The sequence below is a fragment of the Balaenoptera physalus genome (genome assembly GCF_965194825.1).
Source record: "Balaenoptera physalus genome assembly, chromosome: 16".
In the NCBI taxonomy this organism is placed as follows: domain Eukaryota; kingdom Metazoa; phylum Chordata; class Mammalia; order Artiodactyla; family Balaenopteridae; genus Balaenoptera; species Balaenoptera physalus.
Genome location: NC_138898.1, coordinates 21789400 through 21812812, shown reverse-complemented (window position 1 = coordinate 21812812; position 23413 = coordinate 21789400). Strand labels below are relative to the sequence as shown.

The 23413-nt window shown below is 48.7% G+C and overlaps 1 protein-coding gene and 1 long non-coding RNA gene across 6 annotated transcripts in view; one reads left to right on the top strand and one right to left on the bottom strand.

Annotated features, from left to right (window-relative positions):
• The first annotated feature begins 4762 nt into the window (after positions 1 to 4762).
• Positions 4763 to 10660, top strand: LOC309645384. Of its 2 annotated transcripts, none has more exons than XR_014254849.1 (3): positions 4763 to 7942; positions 9193 to 9338; positions 9975 to 10660. It is a non-coding gene; the product is annotated as an uncharacterized lncRNA (long non-coding RNA). The 2 variants fall into 2 exon arrangements; XR_014254850.1 differs by having other exon boundaries at positions 4763 to 9338; positions 9975 to 10275; positions 10393 to 10660.
• Positions 10661 to 10817: 157 nt separating this feature from the next.
• TTI1 (TELO2 interacting protein 1) overlaps positions 10818 to 23413 on the bottom strand; it is a 43572-nt gene continuing 30976 nt past the window's right edge. For all 4 annotated transcript variants that reach the window (XM_082430099.1, XM_082430096.1, XM_082430097.1 and 1 more), the window contains one exon: positions 10818 to 12230. In XM_082430099.1, coding sequence (XP_082286225.1) covers positions 12047 to 12230 — 184 coding nt within the window. In that variant the 3' untranslated portion in view covers positions 10818 to 12046. The remainder of the gene's footprint in view (positions 12231 to 23413) is intronic.

Below are 23413 nucleotides of genomic sequence, written 5' to 3'. Positions count from 1 at the left end.
ATGCAGACCCAAGCTGGGCCACCATGGTCCATGGGCCCCACACTCTGTGAGGGAAGCAAATGAGAGAGAGGAAGGTGTCCAGGCAAGGGTGCAGAGGGGGCTGGAAACGTATCTGTGTCTTGTTTAAAGGATGTTTTAGTATGGGTTCCTCCAGAAGCAGATGCTGGGACAAAGGTTTAATGGCATGTAGTTTTCTGGGGAGGTGATTCCAAAAAGTACCAGAAGGGGAGAGGGGAAATGAGACAGGGAAAGTGTGAGTGGTCAGGCAAGCATCCACTGTGAGCAAGTGGGGCTCCATCCTACCAGGGAGCTCTGGGAGCCAGTGTAGAGCACGTACCTCAAAGTCATCCCAAGGGCTTGGGGAGCTGTGGTTTTTATACATTAACTTCTACTAGTCATTGGCTGAAGGCTGCTCCCAGGGTGTTAATTTGCTAAGACTTCTGGGCTGCTAAGTATGGAGACAGAAGGCCTTCCTTACCTGTGGAAAGTCCTCAGGCAAAGAGGTGCAAACATGGGGCAGCTGGAAGTTGGCTGGAGCAGACTGAGGCGGTAAGACCTGAAGGATATGGGCTGGGCACCCGGAGAAGACCAACATCCTTAACCCCCAGCCTCATATCTCTCTCTCTCTCTCTCTCTCTCTCACACACACACACACACACACACACACACACACACACACACACTCCTTGCGTATCTCTCATCATGCTGGCCTCTTCCTTTTCCTCAGACTCACCCTGCTCCCTCCCACCACAGGACCTTTGCATATGCTGTTCTGGAAATGTCTGAAGCATTCTGCTACTCTTTCCCATCCCTTTTCATCTGGTCAAGGGCTACTTATTCTTCAGATCTTGGCTCAAATGTCCCTTTCTCTAGGTAGCCTTCTCTGAGGGACACCCCACCCCCACCCCAGGACAAGAACAAGTCCTGTTGCACACCATCCCAGCTCCCTGTCCTATAAGTGCGTCATTATATATTCGCGAGGTTAGTTGATTACCACTGTCTTCCAATCAGACTGTAACGAAGGGATCTTGCTTGTCTTATTCACAGTGACACATAGCAGGTCCTCAAGAAATATATGTGGGGTGAATGAATGAAAAATGAGTGAATGAATGACTGAATTCCAGTCCGATTGACTAGGACTCCCAGTATCCAGAGACAGAATTCACCAGCTTAAGAGCCCAGGAAGAGGAAGAGGCTAATTAGCAATTCATTAGGATCCTTCTCACTTCTGTAGTCAATGCTAATCACTTGTTTGTTTAAAGCAGGAAGTTCTGCACTCATTAAATCCATTAGTAAATGAAAACGTTTCTCAGGGAAGTCTGGCCTCCCACACTGGAGTGTAAATTCTAGGGCCGCACCCCCTGACTTTGTATAGACTTCCCAGAAGTCAGGAAAGCAAATGCTGGCAAGCTGTAATTACCCTGGGAGAGGACTTGAGTCCTCCTTCACAGTGGGACCTTAGGAACCTGCTTCTTCAGCCCTCTGAGCTCAGTTTCTGCCCCTGTACAATGGGCACATTGTATCTCATGGCTAATTGTGACGATTAGAGGGAGCTGTGGCGGCAGGAGTGTCAGCTCACACCTTGGTGTCATCCTCCCTGATGGCCGGTAGAGGGTCTCTTTTGAGAACATAGCTACCCGACTGTCCTGAACTCTTTCCTTCTAGTTAACAACAAGGCTCCTCTCTCCTCCTAAGCAGCCCAGCTTAGAGGCTCACAGGCCATGATGTGCTCACCCTGGCCTTGCATTAGCTCATTTAGTTCGCACAGCAAATCCATTATTAGCTGCATTTGCAGACGTGAAAACTGAGGCTTGCAGAGCAGAGGCGCTGGCACACGGCCTTTTCTCCTCCCCACGCTGGGCTGTCTCCTCCAGGAAGCCGCCTCTGCCTCGAGGCAGACTGGGCTCTCCCCAGTCTGTTCTTCATCAGGTGTGTCTGCTGGTCCTGGGTCTTACTCATCCTCCTGTTCCCAAGGACCTGATGCTCTGCAGAAATGGAACATCTCCCTGGGTCCGGGCATCAACTACATACTAGCCTCAGTGCTCAGTAGTGCTTTTCCTGCATTAAATCACTGAGTCCTCGCCAAAATTCTGCAGGCTGAGCTACTATTATTACCCCCATCTCACAGATGAGGAAACTGGCGTGTCAGAGGTCACAGGGCTGGAAAGTGCATAAATGGCCAAGGCAGGCTGCCTTCAGAGCCCGTGCACTTCACCCCACAGAGGACTGTTCTGCCCTCACAACAGGCCTCAGGAACGGTGGAGAGGAGGGCTTGGGGGTAGCCTGGCAAGGGCGAGCTCAGCCCTCCATCCTGTCAGAGCCCCGCAGAAAAGCCACAGAGAACAACTTCCCTGGTGCAATGTTACCAACCCATTCCTTAGGCGCCTACTGAGTGCCCACTGGCAGTAGAGTTGTGTCTGCCTTTGGGTATCGAACAGATCAGCCTCCCTTCCCGAAGTTTCATGCTTTTGTTCAGCCTTGTTGTTTACTGTTCCCACCTCCCATTCACATGAGCCAAACACCATATGTGCTGTTCCCTCTTCCCAGAGGGGATCCTTCCCTTTGCGTCTGAGGGGCAAATACAGCAAAGCCAGTTTGGACAGCCTCTCTTCCACGAAGCCTCCCAGTTTCCTTTCAGTTCTACCTCTGGGCTGCCACTCATACCTCTAAGGTATCATCATCATCATGATGACCAACTCCTACAGAGCACTGCCCAGGGACTAGGCCCTGAGTCTAGCACTGTATTCTCACCATGCTCTCAGGGAGGTATTATTTTTATTCCCATTTTGTCAAAGCTCGGAGCAATGAAGAGACTTGCCCAAGGCAGCAGGGTCAGAAGTCAAACCCAGGCTGTCTGTGTCCAGAGGCCATGCTCTTAACTGCTGCTCCCAACCTCCTCCCAATCCAAACTTTATTGCTGCCTTCTCATGATGATTGTTTTGTTTAGCTCTCCTCGGAACCTGGCTCCTAGGAGACAGAATTTATGTCTTTTTGTCTCTGGGCCTGGCACATAAAAAGCCTCGGAAAATGCTTGTTGAACTGAATTGAAGTTTACAACCTGAAGATTTTGAATTCTGTTGCATAAACCTGATGTAACTGATCATGTAACTCATCATTTGATGTTGGCAGCCTCAGGTTTGAATCCTATCTTTGTCCTTTATTTGGTGCCTTTGGGCCCGTCACTGGGCAGCTGTCATCCTAACAATGAGAGGAAGGCACAAGCCACAGCCCTGTCCAAGGTGCTGAAGATGCAGTCATGAATGCAACCCCTCCACGAGGGAAAAGGCTGCAAGCTGGACAGAGCCTCAGTGGGGGCTGGGGCAGAGGGCACTGTGCAATGCCCTGAGAGCACTGAGTGTGAGCCCTAAATTCTGTCTGGGCAGTCAGGAGAGCCTCTGAGGCTCAACCTGCTTCTCTTGGGGTTCTGAGGGCTCAGATGAGCTGGGGCACGGATGGGAGATGGTGTTTCTGCATACACACAGGGGCTGTGGGGTGGCTGTCTGTAGAGCACACAACCCATCCCCTGAAGGGATCCTCTCTAAGATCGCTTTTCTTATTTGGCTTAAGCAATACCTCCTCTCCCCCCAGCCTGGTTCCCCTTGAGAAATGCACAGCACAGGAGAGGGAGCCCAGATGATGTTAGACTCCTATCACCAAAATGTGAGTTTACCATAGAATTATAGACTCACAGATGTCTTATATTTTAATAATAACTTTTTTGTGAGTGAATAAGTTACACATGTATATGATTTAAAAATGTGAAGAGTAGGGGCTTCCCTGGTGGCGCAGTGGTTGAAAGTCTGCCTGCTAATGCAGGGGACGCGGGTTCGCGCCCTGGTCTGGGAAGATCCCACATGCCGCGGAGCAACTAGGCCCGTGAGCCACAACTACTGAGCCTGCGCGTCTGGAGCCTGTGCTCCGCAACAAGAGAGGCCACGATAGTGAGAGGTCCGTGCACCGCGATGAAGAGTGGCCCCCGCTTGCCGCAACTAGAGGAAGCCCTAGCACATAAATGAAGACCCAACATAGCAATCAATCAATAAAAAATAAATAAATAAATAAACTTTACTTGTTTCACTACTTCCAAAAAAAAAAAAAAATGTGAAGAGTAAAGGGAATTCCCTGGCGGTCCAGTGGCTGGAACTCGGCGTTTTCACTGCTGAGGGCTCGGGTTTGATCCCTGGTTGGGGAACTAAGATCCCACAAGCCATGTGGCATGGCCAAAAAAAAAAAGTGAAGAGTATAAAGGGTGCAATGTGAAAAGATTTCTCATCACTAATCCTGCCACCCTTCCTAGAGGCTGCCCCTTGAGTGTTCTTTAAGAAAATTCCACACGTAAAGTACCCCTGTCCCTCATAAATAGTAGCATTGTTCTGCTTGCTTTCTTCTTTAATAATATATCTTGGAGATATACACAGAGAACCAGCTCTTTCTTTTTAAAGGCTACTTGGCACATTGCACATTAGTAAGACACTTATTTAGCCAAGACTCTCTGGATGGACTTCTAGGTTGTTTCCAAACTTTGATTAATGCAAACACTGCTTCGATGAACTCTTTGTTCATCATCTTTGCATGTGGACAAGGAAATTCCTAAAAGCAGGAGTGCCGAGTCAAAGAGTATGTGCATTTAAAATTCTGGTAGCCATTGTTGTTTTATTCGTTTTATTCTATGGATGGACCATAGTTCATTTAACCAGTCCCTCCCTCCCCAACCCGTTCTCCTGCTTTCTTTTTTTTTTTTTTAAAGAGATTGGAGTTTATTTATTTATTTATTTGTTTGTTTTTGGCTGTGTTGGGTCTTCGTTTCTGTGCGAGGGCTTTCTCTAGTTGTGGCAAACAGGGGCCACTCTTCATCGCGGTGTGCGGGCCTCTCACCGTCGTGGCATCTCCTGTTGCGGAGCACAGGCTCCAGACGCACAGACTCAGTAGTTGTGGCTCACAGGCCTAGTTGCTCTGCGGCATGTGGGATCCTCCCAGACCAGGGCTCGAACCCGTGTTCCCTGCATTGGCAGGCAGATTCTCAACCACTGCGCCACCAGGGAAGCCCTCCTGCTTTCTTTTTAATTCCATATTTACTTTTAGGAAATAGTCAACATTTCATGACTTTTGATGTACCATTTGTTCAGTATTGTTCACTAGAATTTCTGTTTTGAGGGGGAGCAAGGGGGTGTTTCAATCTCTTCCGGATGGATGTTTAAGTCCTATGATTAGGTTACTTCCTATCTTTTGCTTCCAATCTCTTGAGATATTCATGTAAAGCATTAGGCATAATGCCTGATACATACTGGGCATTTACTATTTGTGAGTTTCTGTAAATCAGGAACAACCTCGCAGTGACTTGCCTGTGCATGTACTCCTTTGTGCACGTGTGAGTATTAAATTCTTAGAGGCAGAATTGCTGGTCAAAAGGTGTGTGCATTTAAATTTAGGAGATATGGCCAAACTGACCTCCAGGGAGCTTGTACCAACTTACATACCTGTTTCCCCCAATACTTGCCAACACTTTATTATCCAACCACAGTTTAGGAGGTGGAGCAATTTTGGAGACCAACAGTTTCAAACCCTAGCAGACAGGGAAACTGAGACCCTGGTGGGGAGGAGGGACTGCCCAAGGTCACCTGTGAACTGTGGCACAGTTAGATTCCCATTTCTGGCCTCTCCGTCCTCTTCTAGGGGACTGGGCAGTGTCCAGGATGGAATGTGTGAGAGCACCAGGTGGGGTCCATGAGGTAAGAAAGGATGTGAAAATGGGGTGGAGGGGAGGTGGGGTGCACCAAGGTCTGGGTCCACTGCACACCTCTGCCTTGGGGAATGTAACATGTTTTATTTCTTGTTATTTTATTATTACTATTTTTTGGCTGCACCGTGAGGCATGCGGGATCTTAGTTCCCTGACCCTGGATCGAACCCATGCCCCCTGCGGTGGAACTGTGGAGTCTTAACCACTGGACCGCCAGGGAAGTCCCATGTTTTATTTCTTGAAGGAACTTCTGACTCTTCTCCGTTACTTCTCCCTATCTCCACCCCCACCCCACCCCCCAGCGTCTTTTCCCTTGGAAACGGCCTCAGAGATTCTGAAAGGAGCTTTCCTTACTTCAGAGCCTGCCTGTGTGGGAGGAAGCTGAGGACGTGAGGGTACTGACTGAGAGAGCAGGTTGAGACCCAGGAGCCATTGTGCGAAAAGAATGGAAAATTATATAAGGAGGGAAAACGGAAGGGGGTGGTGGAGGCAGCCATTCATCAGTGCTTTTTAACCCTTTCCTGCTGCAAAAGCGGGCAGCCCCAGATGCTGGGAGATGGCTGCAGTGAGAGACATTTTCATAAATGGCTCGTGCCTAAGGCTTTGAAGGGTGGTGGGCACCACTCCCTCCTTGCCCTTTGCAGGCGGGCTTTGTACTCTGGGTAGAAGTGTCAGAAAAGGTAGAACAGCTCCTAATCTAGGAAATGATTCCTCTGGGAAATCAGGCTGCTTTTCAAGTGTAATTTGAAAAGTCGCTGCCTCCAAACTTCAGTGGGTTGTGGGCGGGGAGGCAGGGGGGCAGAGGGAAGAATGCCATTTATAAAGCAATCAATGCTTCGACAGAGGCAGCCATCACTCAATTATTTTCTGAAATTTGGCCTCTCTTCCTTACTCTGGAGGAAAGGCAACATGGGCACTTTGCTTCCAATCAAGCCCAACACAGAGGCTGGGGTAAGTCACACAAAGGGAGAGGAACCCTGCCCTGCTCATCACAGCTGGAGCTGCGGAAAATCATTTCTAGGGCTTCTCAACTCTTGCGAATGAGCTGGAGGAAGCCTCATCAGAGGTTCCATTCATCTCACTTCTTACTTTTAAACTTTAAAGCACATATTTATGCGCCTCAAGTTGCCCATGAACCATGGCGTGTCAAACAGTTTGGGGTTGATGGAAAAGGTACATTTTCTCGTCTTGGGACTTTCAGAAACACAATTTCATCACCAGGCTCTCTCCCTTCCAATTTCTCCTGTATGCTGCCACGAGATGCATATTCCTAAAACGCTTTCAGTGCATTACTCACGCGTTCAAGAACCGTCCAAGACCTCCTCTCTTGATCTCCTAAGTCTGGGGACCCCAGGTTGACAGTCAAGGCCCTTCGTACATGTGGCCTCAGCGACCACAACCTTCTCACACCCACCATCCCTAGACCACCAAGCCACCCTTGTCACCCGCCACAAATATGGGGTGGTGAATGCCTGTCATTTTGCTCCCTCTCCACCCTGCAACTCTTCTCCTGGTAACCGAATGCAGGGTTTCCTTCTGGGGGAAACTACCCCACCCCAGTTCCCTCTCCATATGGTTTGGGTGAGCTGACCTGACACCTGCCTCCAGGCCTGCTCGTGAGAATGTAGATCCAGGCTTGGCAAACTAAGGTCCCAGGGCAAAAAAAAAAAAAAAAAAAAATGGCCCCTAGCCTATTTTGAAAGACTCCTGAGCTAGTAATTTTTACATTTGTAAAAGGTTGTAAAAAAAAATCAAAGAAGATGCCATAGAGAACCTATGCCCACAAAACCTAAAATATTTGCCATCTGGCCCTTTACAGAGAAAGTTTGCCGACACCTGCTTGAATGCACAATGCTTGGTTTGGGGCGGGGCGACAGAGGGGCTGAGCTGAGGAGAGCAAGTCCTAGGACTTGAGCTGGAGCCGTCAGAGGGATGTGCACACTCTCCTAACTTTGTTCAGCAGAAAGAACATAAGCCTGGAACTACTGGTGGCCGTCTTTGACACTTTACAGAAAGAGGCTGCTGGAGAAGGAAGGCAACACTGGGGGAAGCAGAATCAAACGACAGACTGGCTGTGGGACTTGGAGCCAGCTGGGCGGGTTGGTCGTGCGAGCCCAGACATTTCTTTCAACTCAAGCCAGTTTGACTTGGGTCTGCTGTCAGCTGCAAGGGAAGGAGTTATGATGAGTACAGATACTGGCAGGTATGGCCGATGCATTTGGGCATGTTATTACCTTGTCTGGAATGCCCTTTATCCTCTCTGCCTGCCAAAAAGTCTGCTTGTCTTGCCAGGATCTTTTTTTTTTTTAGTTTATTTATTTTATTTTATTTTTGGCTGCGTTGAGTCTTTGTTGCTGCGCGCAGGCTTTTCTCTGGTTGCAGTGAGAGCGGGCTACTCTTCGTTGCAGTGCACGGGCTTCTCATTGCGGTGGGTTCTCTTGTTGTGGAGCACGGACTCTAGGCGTGCGGGTTTCAGTAGTTGTGGCACGTGGGCTCAGTAATTGTGGCTCACAGGTTCTAGAGCGCAGGCTCAGTAGCTGTGGCACACGGGCTTAGTTGCTCCGGGGCATGTGGGATCTTCCTGGACCAGGGCTTGAACCCGTGTCCCCTGCATTGGCAGGCGGATTCTTAACCACTGCGCCACCAAGGAAGCCCTCTTGCCAGGATCTTAGGATCTTATCCCCTGCCCCGCCCTCCCCTCCCCCCCGCTGTGGTCCTCTGTAGTTCCTGGGTAGTTCGTTCTGAGACATAACCATCTACTTCCTCAGCTATAATTGACTTGGAAGAGTAGGTATTGCATCCCTAACAAAGCCACGAGCAATGGGGTGGGGATAGGGGGAAGGAAAGCATGTTATCGAGCCCCAGGCACTAGCTAAACACCATAAACACTACAGCACTTATTCCCCCTGAAGCAGCCGTCAAAAGAGGGGGAGGCAGCAGCTCCATTTTAGAGATGGGAAAATGAAGTGAAGTGACTCACCGAGGTCACGCAGTTACTAAGAGGCAGAGTCAGAAATCAACCACAGCTCTGATGAACTCTACATTCATGTTCTCTCCACGGTATGGTGCCCCCTGAGGGCCACATCCAGCTCTTCTCGGGATCCCCTGGATCCAGCTCTACACTTCCCTGAATCCTCCAGGAGCCTCCACTGCCTGCAGATCAGACCTCAAACATCTCAACCCGAAATGCAAGGCCTTTCAGTATCTGCCGGTTAATCCCTCCCCTACCCGTCTCCAGCCACATTGATACTCAGAGTACTCAGGTTGCACCCCGAATGACAGAAGAAACCCTCACTGCACCACCAAGTTTTAACAGGGGAAACGATCACTTTGCAAAGCCTGCGTTAACAAAGACTAGATTGAGTCAGCTGGACAGCTTCAAAATTAAAGTTGCCTGAATATAATAATAACCAGAGAGGCACTCTAATTAGTTTTTTTTTTTTTTTAATCAAGTGCAACAATCTGCCTGCAGGAATCTGAGAGTGACTCGGGATGTCTTAACTCTTTGAGGAAGAGGTGGGTTTTTGGAACATCACAGCAAGCCCTCATCACGGCAAGTCCTCCCACGTGGATGATCTCCTGGAGGGCTTCCCCAGAGCGCGAGTTTTGTTACAGCACAGGGTGGGTGTGCATGTTCCTCCCCCCACTCACCCCCCCCCCCCAATTCTCAGCACACCATCACGGCCTGCCACACCCAGGCACCTGGGGAAGAAAGGCAGGCTGCTTTAATCTCCCTGGGAGCTAGGTCATGCTCGACAAGTCACGCCACCTCTCTGACCTGTTTTTTCATTTGTCAGGACCTAGAGATTGAATTAGTCTATCACTCTGTGTCCCCAGTGGAATTAGGAACAATGCTCTGTGAATCCTTCTACAAACCCCTCAGTTAGAGGGCATTTCCTCCCTTTTCCAAAGGAAATCATCCCAGAATTTTAAAACCGGAAGAGAGTTAAGTGACTATCTCTCTCAGGACTTCTTAACTTGGAGTTCCTCTGGGGTCATAGGTGAAGTCTCTGAAATTGTACCCAGAATTTTGGGAGGTCAGCTAAGCAGCCCCAGCGGGAGGTGGAGATGGTGCGTGACTGTAGGCTTGGAGGATGCAGCGCCCTCCTGGGAGTGACAGGGGAGGAGGAATGTTTCGGGGGAGTGGGTCCTCAGATCTCATCTGATTCCTGGAAGAGCGCAGGATCCTCAAAGCTTAAGAACTCTCTCTCTGGCCCATTCCCTCCACTTTACAGGTGGGAGAACTGAAGGCCGAAGCGGGGTGGTGATGACTCACTGACAGCCAGACCAGAAGCCAGCTGGACATCCCATTGCCCTTGCAGGGAAGGTCCGAAAAGGAAAGGAGGGGGGCCTCTCTGGAACTGGCTGGGGACCCTTGCTCCAGTAAGTCCCCATGCCAACCATCTTGTTTTGTTGGTTTTTTTTTTTGGAGCTTGGGGATTATCTATGTCAGTGGAGGAGTTATGTAGATAGTGCCTCACCATGCATCTGGGGAGGAAGCATTCATCATTCTCGAATGCGCATCTTTCAGCATGGGTGAGTGAGTGTGTGCATGTGGCTGAGTACCTGAATTTACATAATCTGTGGGGTTTAAGTCTCCCAGCTAGAAAAATCAAGTGTTTATCCTGCCTTTTCTACACAAACTCCCTCAAGGTTACCACATGGTTGATGAAGGGACCAAGGCTCTAGATACAAGCAAGCCGGCACGGCGGGGCTGAAACAGCGCTGCTCTGCAATCCCTAATGAACGAGAGGGTCCAGGTGAGGCTCACCAATGGCTGCCAACTTCACAAGAAGAGTTCAGACATCATGTACCTCCTGATGGAAGAAAATAATACCACCCATGGAGGAGTGCAGCCAAAAAGCAAAAACAAAAAAAATCAAACCCGATCAAGCCTCTTGTTCTGCCTCCTCATTTATAGGAAACACAGGTGACAGGAGCAGCCCATGAAATGACCCCCCACGGGGATGCAATCAGTAAAGCCAGACTGTGGGAAATGCTGTAGAATAAATGACCTTGTTTCCTCAACAAAAAACTTCCCGGGAAAAGAAAAGAGAGGTGGAGGGAGAATCTATAAATTAAAAGAGATTTATTAAGGGACATATCGATAATGGCAATGTACATACCTTATTTGCATCCTGATTCAAACACACAGGACCATTGTTAAATTTTTTAGGTGTGATAATGCTATTCTGGCTGTACATTTATTTTAAAAAAAAGAAGTTTGGATATGACATCTGGAGTTTGCTTAAAAATAATCCAGGGGCTGGCTGTGGTGTGGAGGTAACTGGGAAGGGGCGGGATGAAGCAGGGCTGGCCACGTGCTGGTGACGGGGTGCAGCTGGGTTATGGGCACATGGGCCTTCAGAGTACCGTTATCCCTGATGGAAAGTTAAAAAATACTTAAAAGGTATCCAAAAAAACTGTCATGAGTGTTTGCCTTTGGAGAGGGAAACTAGATGTCTAGGGAATGAGGATGGGGAGACTGACTTTTCATTATTTTGTACTGCTTGGATTTTATACCATGACTTTGTATTACCCATTCATGAACATAAACTCAGTTTTTTTCTTTTTTTTTTTTTGGCCTTCCCTTGCGGCACACGGGATCTTAGTTCCCTGACCAGGGATCAAACCCAGGCTCTCAGCAGTGAAAGCGCAGAGTCTTAACCACTGGACCACCAGGGAATTCCCCATAAATTCATTTTTAAAAAATCACCCAATTTAAATAACAAACTTCAAAGTGAGTTCTTGATCGTACTTTTCATCCAAGAAGTGCCTTTATTTCATTTTCTTCCAAAGAACAGGTCAGGTTCTTATCTCCTTACTTGAGGAGGGGGAGGTGTGTGAGTCCATGCTGCAGGCCGGTGATCTGAAAACTCTCCGAAAACTCTCTCTCTTCCACGTGGTCCTCAGGCGCCGCGGTCGCACACGATGGGTAGTACAGGTCTCCGCCCCAGGTGTCCTCAAGCTCTTGGGTGTGGGTGGGTGCGTGGGGTGGCCTGTGAGGCAGCTAGGGCCGCAGAGATGGTAAGCTAAGGAGTTAAGCCCTTAGAGCTGCCAGACAATGTCATTTGAAAATACCAGGTATGAAATATAAGTAACAGTCAGCTGCTTTCCTTCAATCCAATTTCTAAGCAGTTGTGTGATCAATCAATTTATAAATCGATTGGCTGTCTAATCCACCTTGGCAGTCTTCTCTGAGGCCGACGCCGGCGCCCTCGGCCAGGGTGGGGTGGGCCCCACGTCCTCAGCAAGGGAGGCAGGGGACCTCCTCTTGCGCCTGCCTGACTAGGGGGGAGGGGCGGGGTCACTGCAGCTCCTGGAGCAGGCGGAGCACGTTGGCTGTGTACGGGTTCTGCTGCCCAGTGGCCCCCCGCAGCTGCACCGGGCGGAGGCTGGGGTGGGGAGGTGTGAACTCCTGCGGGCAGTAAAGTTCGTTCAGGAGCAGCCAGGTGGAGTCCGGGTCTACCCTCATCAGGTGGAGGAAAAGGCTGTGGAGAGACGGAGAAAGAGAGTGAGGGCACGAGGGAGGGCTGCTGGTGCTCCACCCCAGAGGCTGCTTAGCGGGCTCTTGGAGAAAAAAATGATCATCGCATCACTCTGCACAGCAGAACAAAGCCCACTTTCATTCCTAATACAGGGCCATTAGGACGGTCCCAAAGCCTAACAGAAAGAGAGGTAAAGAGCTTCATATCCGTTGACATAGAGGAAAGGAAAGTAGTTAGTCTGAGCAGAACAATATTGACATCAAACAAGCTCTTGGCAAAGAAACCGGTTAAATTCTGGGCTATAAAACAGCTCTCAGAAGGAAGAAAATGGATAGGGCCCACCCCTTATTACAGAGTCCACTTCGCTCACAGGACCAGCCCCGGTGCAGGGACTCCCTCTCCTGCTTGGGGAGCCTGGGCAAACCCTCAACTCCTGAGTCTCAGACCCTTATCTCTGACCCTCCAGCACGCTGCTGAACTCAGTAGTTGGCCCATTTCTGGCCCCTGAGAGCCATGGATTCTCGGTGGTCTGGATCCCATAGAGGGATCAGATGCAGTTATTCTCCCACGGCAGGATCGGCTGAGCCAGGCTCTGGGACCTTTAGCAGAGGCAGAGCACTGGTGCCCTATACACGACATGAACACAGCTGAAGGGCCGGGGCCACCCAGCACCAGACACCCACCACGGGTGAGGTTCTTTATCTTGGTCTGAACCGTGGGGTCACAACCCTTTGCCTCGTATCTGCTCACATCCCATTTCTGAACGATGCCCAGGCCACTGTGCCGGGTAATCCAAGTGTAGACTTCCTATACCTGGCTGACTCAGCGATTCGGATCTGGCTTTTCAATCTTGGGAAGGATGAGGCCCTCCCCTAGCTGGGCGGCTCTCTCTCAGCCACCCTGCCCATCTCAGCTCACGTATCACCTGTGCGGAGAGGGTGGCCTTCCTGACCATGTCGCCTAAGTGGTTGCCCCTTATTTTTTTATTTTTAAAGTTATACAATTTTTATTTATTTATTTATTTATTTATGGCTGCGTTGGGTCTTCGTTTCCATGCGAGGGCTTTCTCTAGTTGCGGCAAGTGGGGGCCACTCTTCATCGCGGTGCGCGGGCCTTTCATTATTGCGGCCTCTCTTGTTGCGGAGCACAGGCTCCAGACGCGCAGGCTCACTAATTGTGGCTCACGGGCCTAGTTGCTCTGCGGCATGTGGGATCTTCCCAGACCAGGGCCCAAACCCGTGTCCCCTGCATTGGCAGGCAGATTCTCAACCACTGCGCCACCAGGGAAGCCCCACCCCTTATTTTTCTCTCTCAGGACACCCTCCCCAGCATTTATCAGTTGCCTGTTTACTGACCATCTCCCATCTCCCTTCCTCACAGCACAAGCCCCTGAGGGCAGGGACCATGTCTGTTTGGTTCACTGCTGTATCTCAGGCACTTAGCACGGCACATGGTTAGCACTCAACCAATACTTGATCGAACAGGTTTCATGTTTAATAAGGGACTTATTATGCTGCACACTAATGACTTCAGATGGCATCCCTCTTTGAAATAGTTATATTCTGTAAAATGATCTAAAGGAGAGGTCAACTGCTCACTACCAAGGAAGGACCAAGGATGTTACTAACAGGAGTCACGTTACCGCAGATGTCACTAGCTGTACGGCTTGCCTCCGTCTCAGTTTCCTCATTTCTAAAACTGGGGATGTACTTCACCCAGGGTTCTGCTGGGGTTTAAATGAGAAAACACAGATCCAGCCCTACACAGGGGCTCCCACATGTGATCCCCGTCTACCAACTAACAGCAGATAGAATCTATTTGATGGACCACATTTTATTTTTGATGACCATTCCTAGGAGCCTCTCCCGTACTGCTGGGCATCAGATAGGAATGTAAATGCTTGCTAAACAGAGCTAAATTCTGGTTTTTAATTTCGTTAATCTAAAAAGCCTGTGCCATCAGGGGATTTGGGTTTTACTTCGGTGAAGCCAGTTTTGCTTTCTTCCTTGGGTTTAACAGACATATGCTAAGGAGGCAAGGGAGACAGGTGGAGGGGGCACTTTGACACATTTTCTGGCCTGTTTTGTGCCCGAACAATTTAAGTTTTCTTTACTTAGGATAATCTTGAGTTTATAACCTCAGCGGTGGTTGCTGGGGAAGTGATTAGAATATTCTATTTCATCGTTTCCACTTCACCGCAGAAAGGAGATGGGGCCTGCGTGGGAGACAAGTTTTGTTTAAAAACAAAAATATCTTTGATAATTAGAGTGGCAAGGGAAATTATGAAAAAAATGCACCAAAAATGGGAAGCAGATTTCTATTTACACGTGACACAGTTGACAGTTTTCCCTGGTGCCAAAGACTGTTAGAATGCAAATGGTTTCATTTGATTTTTTTTTTCCCCTTCAAGAACTGGAACAAGCTACAGCATGGGTGCACTCTCAGCTTCAAGGAGTATTTTGATCTGGGCGACACCAAGCAAAGTGGTGCTGTGGCCCAGTTCAGTCACAGCTCTGCTCTGATTTACACGGCATGGAAACGTTGCAGTGTTCATTTTTGGTCTCCTTTTTAACTTACTAAATGCGGGTGTTGTACTCAGTTGGCAGGAAAGGAAAAGGAAGGAAGCCACTCTCTTTGCCCTTTGAGATCCCTAAATAAAATGCTAACAGGGAGGCAAAGGAAAAATCGTGTGCAAAGTTCATCTTCTTTTAGTAAGCTAGAGCCAGACTCTTGGAAGAATTATTTTGGGTCTCACTTCTGAGCTCTTAAAGAGGTAGAATCCCCAGAATGGCAGGTGGCAACACAAGTTTCTTCCCCACCTCTGAGGCGGGGAGCAAATTATTTTGCCTTTGTGAACCTGTTTCCTCCTTCTCCAAAGGAAAATAATCACACCTGCCCCACTCTCCTCACAGGTTTGTTCTGAGGCTCTAAGGAGATGAGCCCTGGAAAACACTTTGAAGTGTATAATGAAAACACTGTTCCTTCCAGAAACAGTGTGTGTGTGTCTAAGGAATAATTATCACTACCAACCCTGGCAGCACTGCCATACCATGGAAAATTCTCAGATGCTCTGAAAAGGGCAGAACATTTGTCTTTTGTTTCAGTCATAATTTCCTTCATACTGACTTGGTAGGGGTCCCAATTCTCAGCCACTGGGGTTGTAATTTTGTCCATTACTTTCAGGAAGAAACGAATGTAATATTCTTTGCCCTCTGCATGCCTGAGGTCTGGAGCAAATGCCGTGCCATGCAACCAGGTGGCTGGCAGGCATAGCTGTGCTCTTGCTTGGCAAAAGACATGCAACCCGCTGAACTCTAAACACCGACAAATTCTGAACCTGGACCCCTGTTCACTTTGAGGCCCTGGGAGCTGAGCCTGAGACCCAGGAGGTCTTGTCTGAGTACTCAGCGGCCCAGCTTTCCCCCAAACTCCAGTATTGCTTTGTCCTGGGACCAGTTCCTGCCCTTCCTGAGCTGGGGCGAGGGGCTCCCAGACAATGAAGGGCAGAAGGCTGAAGACCTCGAAAGCATCCTTTTGCATAATCAAAAGACAAAAGACAAAGGGGAGACCTCTGCTTTGAAGCGATAGGAGTAACTGCCTGGAAAATGTCCCTAATACATCTTGAGACGTGGCCAAGACGGCTGCTGAACATGTCAAGTGGCCGACTCCATCTTTTTTCAAACCCAAAGAGAAACACTTTAAAAAAATATATGTACACCATTTAACTCCTGAACAAAAATTTCTTTCTTTTCCCCCAGGCCCGAATCAGTGGCTCCAGGGAGCACAGTTATCAAGAGATTATCTGGTCCCCAGAGTTTCGGCAGGCACTCCGCTGTGCCTCCTGCCTCCGAGTGTCCTGAGGCGAGTGATTATCTCTCAATAACCGGTAGGGCCGTGTAGCTTAAATGATAACTTGACTTTAAAAAATTTAGAACTCGCCGTTAGGCAGTTTCTAAGCAACCTCTGTTTCCATGGCAAAGAAGCCTGGTGTTTATACTGATTTTTCACTTAAAATGCGGCTTTATTGAATTTCACTTCATGCAGGCAGCCATTTCCCTGCACTTCAGCCCTATCTACAATTGACGGGTATCAGTAAGTACCTAATAAACTCTAGACACCAAACCAATAGAAGCAACTCATTCCTTTATGATCAACATCAGGTGCTCCGAGTGACAAAGCTGGGGGCGAGGTCGCCTGGGGAGCTGGGAAATGTGCTGCTAGAATCTGGCTGGCCGGGTCTGGTTCCCTCTCTGCGTGGTTCACCAAATGTTTACTAGCGCCTGGTCCAGCCCAGGCACTGCGTCAGGTGCGTGGGACACAAAGACGGATGGACAAAGGCTCTGGCCTCAGGGCTCCCTGTCTGGTGGGGAGGACAGACTGACCACAGAAGCCCATGATGCAATGTGAAGAGGGCCAGGCTCAAGTCATGGGTGGGCCGGAGCCGGGGAAGGATTCCTGAGGTGGGGACATGGCAAGTCACTTCTCTGTACATCAATCAGATCGGTTCTAACCCCCCTCCAGCTCCAACACTCCCAGCAGTTCTCAAGCATGGGGGCTGGATCATGGGCCCTTCCACCCCAAATGCAGCAAAATGCCTCTGTTGAAGGTGCAAATATTACAGAGTATGTCCTCACCATCTTGGGTTAGACAACACCTGCTCAAGGGGAGCTCTAGAAAACCACCAGCCAATCGAGACCCAGCAAAGCTAAATAAACTTAACTGAAATTCAGAGCTCCCAGCTCTCCTGGGTGACAGGCTATTCTTTCTCTGTCAATTACTTGCTTGAGGGATCTGCTGCTCCTTGTCTCTTTCTGGATTTATAAAATGCTCTCGTGAGCTGTCTGCGTAAACGCTGGTGGTAAAGAACTTGCAGCTTTGTGATGTTTACTTATTTATTTATTTATTTATTTATTTATTTGGGGCATCTAAAGAAGTTATTCAGGGTGTCTCCTTAGGGACACGATACAGGCTACCTCTACGTGGGCACAACTAAATGCAAGCAGAGGGTAAACTCACTTGTTGGAAAGCAGGCACACCTGCAGAGTTACTTTGGCTTCCCTGTCATTCCCCTCTGGCAGAACAGCCTCCACGCTCTTTCTTCCTCTGGCCATCTCTTCTCTCATGACTCCGTACATGATGATGCTACAAGTGAGGCTGTGTGTTTCCTTTTAAATAAACGGATGCTCAGGGTGTCGACGTGTCCGAGCCAGCAAGCAATGGGGCGATGCTTCCATACTCAGTAATTTACTCTAATGGGTCTCGGTTCATCGGTTAACCAGTATTTCAAGCCTGTCCTTTCTTGCTATTCAATTTAGCTATCTTCCCCTGCACGCGGGCCGTTTTTTGTTTCTAAATGTTGGAAATGGAGGATTATGACTTGAAGCAACAACTTACTCTCCAAATAAATACTACCAATTACCTCTGCAGCTATACATACTCATTCGACTTAACTCTACCTGTTCACAGTCATTCATCTATCGATCGCCAACCCACACACTCACACAGAGGCCGATATTAAAAATATTTAAATGCAACGGGGACAGGATTTAAAACCATAAACACCAGTGGAAGCTTACGATGATAATCGAGTCCCTAAAGTACCACAAGACAAAGTACCATAGACGCTGTGGAATGACTCCATTGCTTTGCGCATATTTAAAAAGATATGGCACTGAGAGGCCCAATCTGTTACTGACAATTCAAAAATAAGCCAGAACCAAGAAGGGTTTAAATCCCACTGGGGCAGGATCTAAAAGCAGCCCTTTCCATCTGGCCAGCTCTCCCCGCTCCAGGCCCCCCCCCGTCGGCCTAGAGCCCATGATGACAACGCTGCCGGGCGCAGATTTCAAAGTGGCCCCGGCCGTCTGCACTCTCAGGCCGCAGGCCGTGTTCCTTGGTCCTCCCTGGAAGATGCACACCCTTGCAGATAAAGACATCTTCGTGGCAGCCCACCTGTTTTGCGCCCCCCTGCCCGCCACCCCCGAACTGTTTTCCTGTAACCCACGCTCTGGCACTAAGCCAGCAGCCTCCACTTATAGAGCCATCAGAAACAGCTCTAGGAAATGTACTTCTGCATTTACTGCAAGGACATTAGGAACAGTCAGTCACAATGGTACCTAGTGTTCTTCTAAGATGACCCACGGGGAAATTTTCTCAGGGTTCAGCACCAAGGGAATTCCAGAGCTGTGCTTCCTTCTAAAAGCTTTCTTTTCTTATTGCAGTAATGACTGGAATTTGCGCAGCAGATGCATTTCCCTCTTTGCCTTGTCTGTTAGGAGGCCCAGAGCCACGCTGCAGGCTCACCTCTAGCGGAGGTGAAGAGTTCAAAGCCTGCATTTTATATATGAACCTCAACCCTGGCTTCACCTTGTTTTCCCTCTTACTATTTTTCCCTTAAAAAATGTCTTCACTTCTTATTTACCTTGCTGCATACACTTAAGTTTATAAGATGCTTTAGGTCTTTTTTGGAATAAGGAGGAAGTTTAAATACTGATAACAACAACTATTGATTGACTTTTTAACTCTGGGCTGACATTTTGTGCTAAAGACTAATATACATGACTTTACTGAATCTTTGTGATAATTTTACTAGGTGGAAAAAATAGATATGCTTATTCTAGTCTTGTAGATGAGGATACTGAGACTTCGAGAAGGAAATTAATTTGCCCAAGGGTATACCACTACTGAACAGCGATGTGAGGCCAACTCTACCTTGGTCTTCACCTTAGAACTCTCAACACAGTACGTGGCTAGTAAGAGACTCTAAAGCATCTTTTAAATAAATACACATATAATAAGACAATTGAGGCCATGTCCTTGGCTACTTTACTTGGTACTGAGATCATCAACATTCACTCCTGCCTCCCCTGCAAAGGGATGAAATGACCACCCTGTGGTCGGCCAAGGCTTCCGATATTTGAAATCTACTTTGTGCACGTGGTCCACCTACCAGGCTCGATCTCCCGTCAAGAGCATCATGGTTCCTGACCCAGTATGGCATATACAAGTGCGTGTACGCCCCACACTCGGCTTTCCAACTGGGTGGGGAAATGGATGGCCCTGGCAGATTATCAATCACATGACAACACCAAGGAAGCAGGGGAAGGACTGGCTGCATTTGATTTAAGTAGCACAGAGGTCCCTGCCTTCAGATCTGAAACCCAGCAACCCACTTTGTTTGTAATCTGCATGGCAGATGTCTCTTATCTTTGACACCAGGAAATCATGCCTATATATGCACAGTGAACAGCTTCAGATCTAAGTGTATTTTTAGAACAATGAGCCTTGAAAAGAAAAGCAGCAATGCCTGTCAAAAGATGGATAATGGGAAAGCTAACTACTTGGGTCTGGATTTGTCAACTATTAATCGAATGTCAAAAGGGAAAACATTAGGAGTGCCCTCATTTCCATAGGAAACAGCTTTGCAGCCCAAGCTCAGCCAAACTGCCCACACCATTTAAGGGGATGAGCTACTAATTTCAAGCTCAGCTGAACTACTGGATCACCTCTGCGGCTCCTGATCCATTCAAATATAATAGGCCCACGTGTGGGTAAAGCGAGGAGTTGGGGCTCTGACGGGGATGAAATGAAAGAGCCTCTGCCAGTCTGAGTTCCTCCAGGGTTTGAAGGCAGCGGCCGCATTTTTGATGGGCTGGGATCCTACTGCTAGAAAGAAAGTGGGGAAGTCAGTCAGTAAATGAACCTTCAAACTCTTGGTCCTGGCTTCTCATGCAAAAGGCGGTAGGGGGAGGTAGAACAATTAACATGAAAAAGATCCTTCTGAGATGAAAACCCCAGTTTAGATTTCAGTCAAGATGAAGCAGGCTTCCAACAAGAAATACCATGCCCAAGTGTATATGTGTACATGTAACATATACACATTATATATTTGGCAAATTTATATATCTCCCATAAGGGTGTGTATACACACATAAATAAAACTCCAGAACGTAAGCACTACGAGGGCAGAGGCCTCCTCTCTCCTGCTCCCCTCTATTTTCAGTGCCTAGAACAGTGCCGGGCACACAGCAGCTTCTCAGCCAATTGGCAGAATGGATGAACGCCGAGTGTACTCTCTTACATATTAACGTTATTCATCCGCATGATGGTTCTGGAGGAAGGTGTTATCACCAAACCCAGTTTACAGAGGAAGGAAATGAGGTGCAAGGAAATGAAGTCATTTGCTCAAGGTCACAGAGCCAGTAAGATGTGAACCTAGGTTTGTCCACCTCCAAGACTGGTGCCCTTTGCCTGTACATACAATGGCTAAGAGAGGAAGATGGGAGGGCCCCCTCCCTTCCCCACCACACATATCAAGAACCACAGCATTCAGCACCTGTACAACCAGAAGGTGCAGCAGGCTGGTCACTACCTGCTGGCACCCTGCGTCCCCACCTGGGTTTTGGGGTTAACAGGTGGAGGTAGGACTGGGGGGTGGAAACCACGTGGCCTAAGAGCATTGTTGGGCATGGACTTCAACTTTTAAAAAATAGATATTGCCTAGTTTTGTTCCGTTTAGCCCCAGGGTGGAAGACTGACTGATTTACGCACAAGAGAGGGAGCCTCAGAGGCTGCTCAGAGAGAGGCCCAAGGAGTGTGGTTTTAATGGAGTTGAGTTGAACCAGGCTGAGCATGTACTGGTTGGAAGGAAAAACACAGAAATTTGGGGAATGTGCTCTCATCTCAAATTCCTTTCATATGCAGGAAGGAAGAGCTCCGTGGCCAGGAAGGCACAGAACTGTGGAGGCCCACTGCATGCTGGGAGGTATCTCAGAGGCTTCCAGGGCCACTGGAGAATTTATATCAGCTAAGTCTGCCAAGGCTGAGATGCGGGCGTGGCGGATATAACCTGTTATTTTGTAATCCAGTGCTTATTCTCAGGGACTCGGCCTTATTTACAGCTCACGATATGCTGACCCCTCTTCCCATACCCCAAATATGGTTTTCTCATTTGTTATCCACTGAAGTCATTTAACTAGGTGGACTTTGGGGGAGTCGGTATTTTTTCTTGCATGGCCAGTTCACAGTGACACCTGGTGGTAACAAATGGCAAGATTATACCTCGCTCTTACCCGCCGCCCCCCCCCCGCCCCGCCCCCAACCAAGTTGCAAGATTCATGTCCCTCCTTACAAGGCACATTTGCTAGATAAAAGCATTAAACTGGAATGGCATCTCCGTTCTTAGCATTTACAGCCTTGGTTATATCAACCACCCCCTGATCAATTTCCATTTCTAGAGTTTACAGCCTGGATGTAAAAGCCTGCCACAAAGGCTCTATTTAATATGACAAATTAGAAAAGCAAACACAGGCTTGGTCATTCTTTGGAGCCAGGAGAAACAAACAGGAGGAAGGAAAAATCTGTAATGCACACAAAGAGGAACTTTAACGGCGCTGCCGAGTTCGCCTCCATTCCAACGTGAGGGAGGCTGCCCTGCAGAGGTCCCCACCGCCACCACCTGCCAGACCTACAGACACAGCTGCTCATCCACCTCTCGGAGACTGCAGGAGGCCTCAGAGCAGCCACCTGCCCTCACAGGTTTCCTCACCAGCCCCGCCTGATCCAAAGCCAGCCGGTCATCCGCCCAGTGTCGGAAAGTCACTACTTCTGAGGGAGCTGGGGCGTCTCTGGGCGGCTCTGGCTTTCACTAGTTCTTTTGAATACGGAGCTGAAGCTTGAGTTTTTGTAACCCTCTGGCTACAGATCTCCCCCATGGGCCCTGGCAAAGAACACACAGCCTTCTCTTCTCCCCTGAGTGGGTGGAGCTGTCACTGACAGCTGCGTGGGGAACACTGAAGGGCACGTGTGGAAGCGGGGGGCTGGGGTGGAGGCTCCTGCAGGGGATCAGGTAAGAGATGAGGGTGACCTGGCCTGCCCTGGCAGCTTGGAGGTGAAGAGAAGCAGTTTGAAGAGAGATTTCGCAAGTTAGGTAGACAGGCTTCACTTCTGGAATGGATGTGGGGTGTGATGGAAAGAGAAGAATTCAGGACAAACAACTGGATGGATGTGTGGCCATTTGCTGAGCTGGGAACTCTGTCTCACTCAGGGGACCTCATTCATTAGTTCCCGGAGGCCTGACTGTTTTCATACTAATCGGCCCACCCATCTCCCTCTCTTTGCTCTGTAATGAGACTCACAAAGAGACCAGATTTCCTATTGTCTCAGACGGCCTCTCCCATTTAGAGAGCTTATTAATTTCTGAATCAAGATGCCGAATCAGCTCCTGATCAAGGACAACACAGATATTTTTTTCCCTGACTTCAAAATAAGTTTGCAGATGATGTGTACGTAAAGCAGTCAACCTTGCACTTCCTCCCCGCCCAGCCCGTCAGAGGGAGGTCATCTGACTCAACCTCAAGTGGAACAAAGAGGCGCCGCAGTCAGGCCGTCTGGCTGCAATCTCTTCCCCGCAAGGCACCTGGAATTCCAACTCAAGAGTCAGTAAGGTCCAATTCAGGTTTAACTGCTTTCAGTAGCAAATAAAGAAAATTAGAAATGAAAAGATAATGAATTGTGAATATTAGCTTGTTTGATGGGTCTAAACTTGAAGGATGGGTATGGGGCGGGTGTAGGAAGAGTAGAATGGGACAGGGAATGAGAAAACCAGATCTTTGGGACTCTTGGCTGTAACAGGCACCCAGAAGAATTCGCTTCAAGATGGATTCATCATGTCTGTGAGTTGTCTTTTAAATCATAGCACAATTAGCTCAGGAACACTGCCTGGAGGAGGACTATTTTCATCCTAAGTTGGTTCTTTAAGGAATAAGAATGTCCGGGGACAAGAAGCTCTTTGGCATGCACCCCCATGCTTGAGAAACCATGATGGATTCTGGGCCTAGGGGATGTGACAGGAAAGGGACAGAAAGAAAAAACGGAACTGGGGAAACAAGAGCAGAAAACTGCAAAGGATAATAAATCAATTCAAAGAGATATTTCCATCGCTCCAAGAGAGTGCAAGGTTTATAAGGGAGCAAGTTGGCTTTCCTCATTTCACAGACAGAGCAGCCTTTCAGCCCTTCAGGGAGTAAGATGACGCCTACCCCACCAAGGAAGATCAGGGACACGTTTCCAGAAGCTGATGAAGTGGGAAGGGCTGTTTCTTTGCCCCGGGAGGTGGAGCTGCAGTGCCCAGAGCGGCAGGCAGTGCCAGGCCAGACCGGCCGGCTTTCGCCCCAGCTGCAGATGTC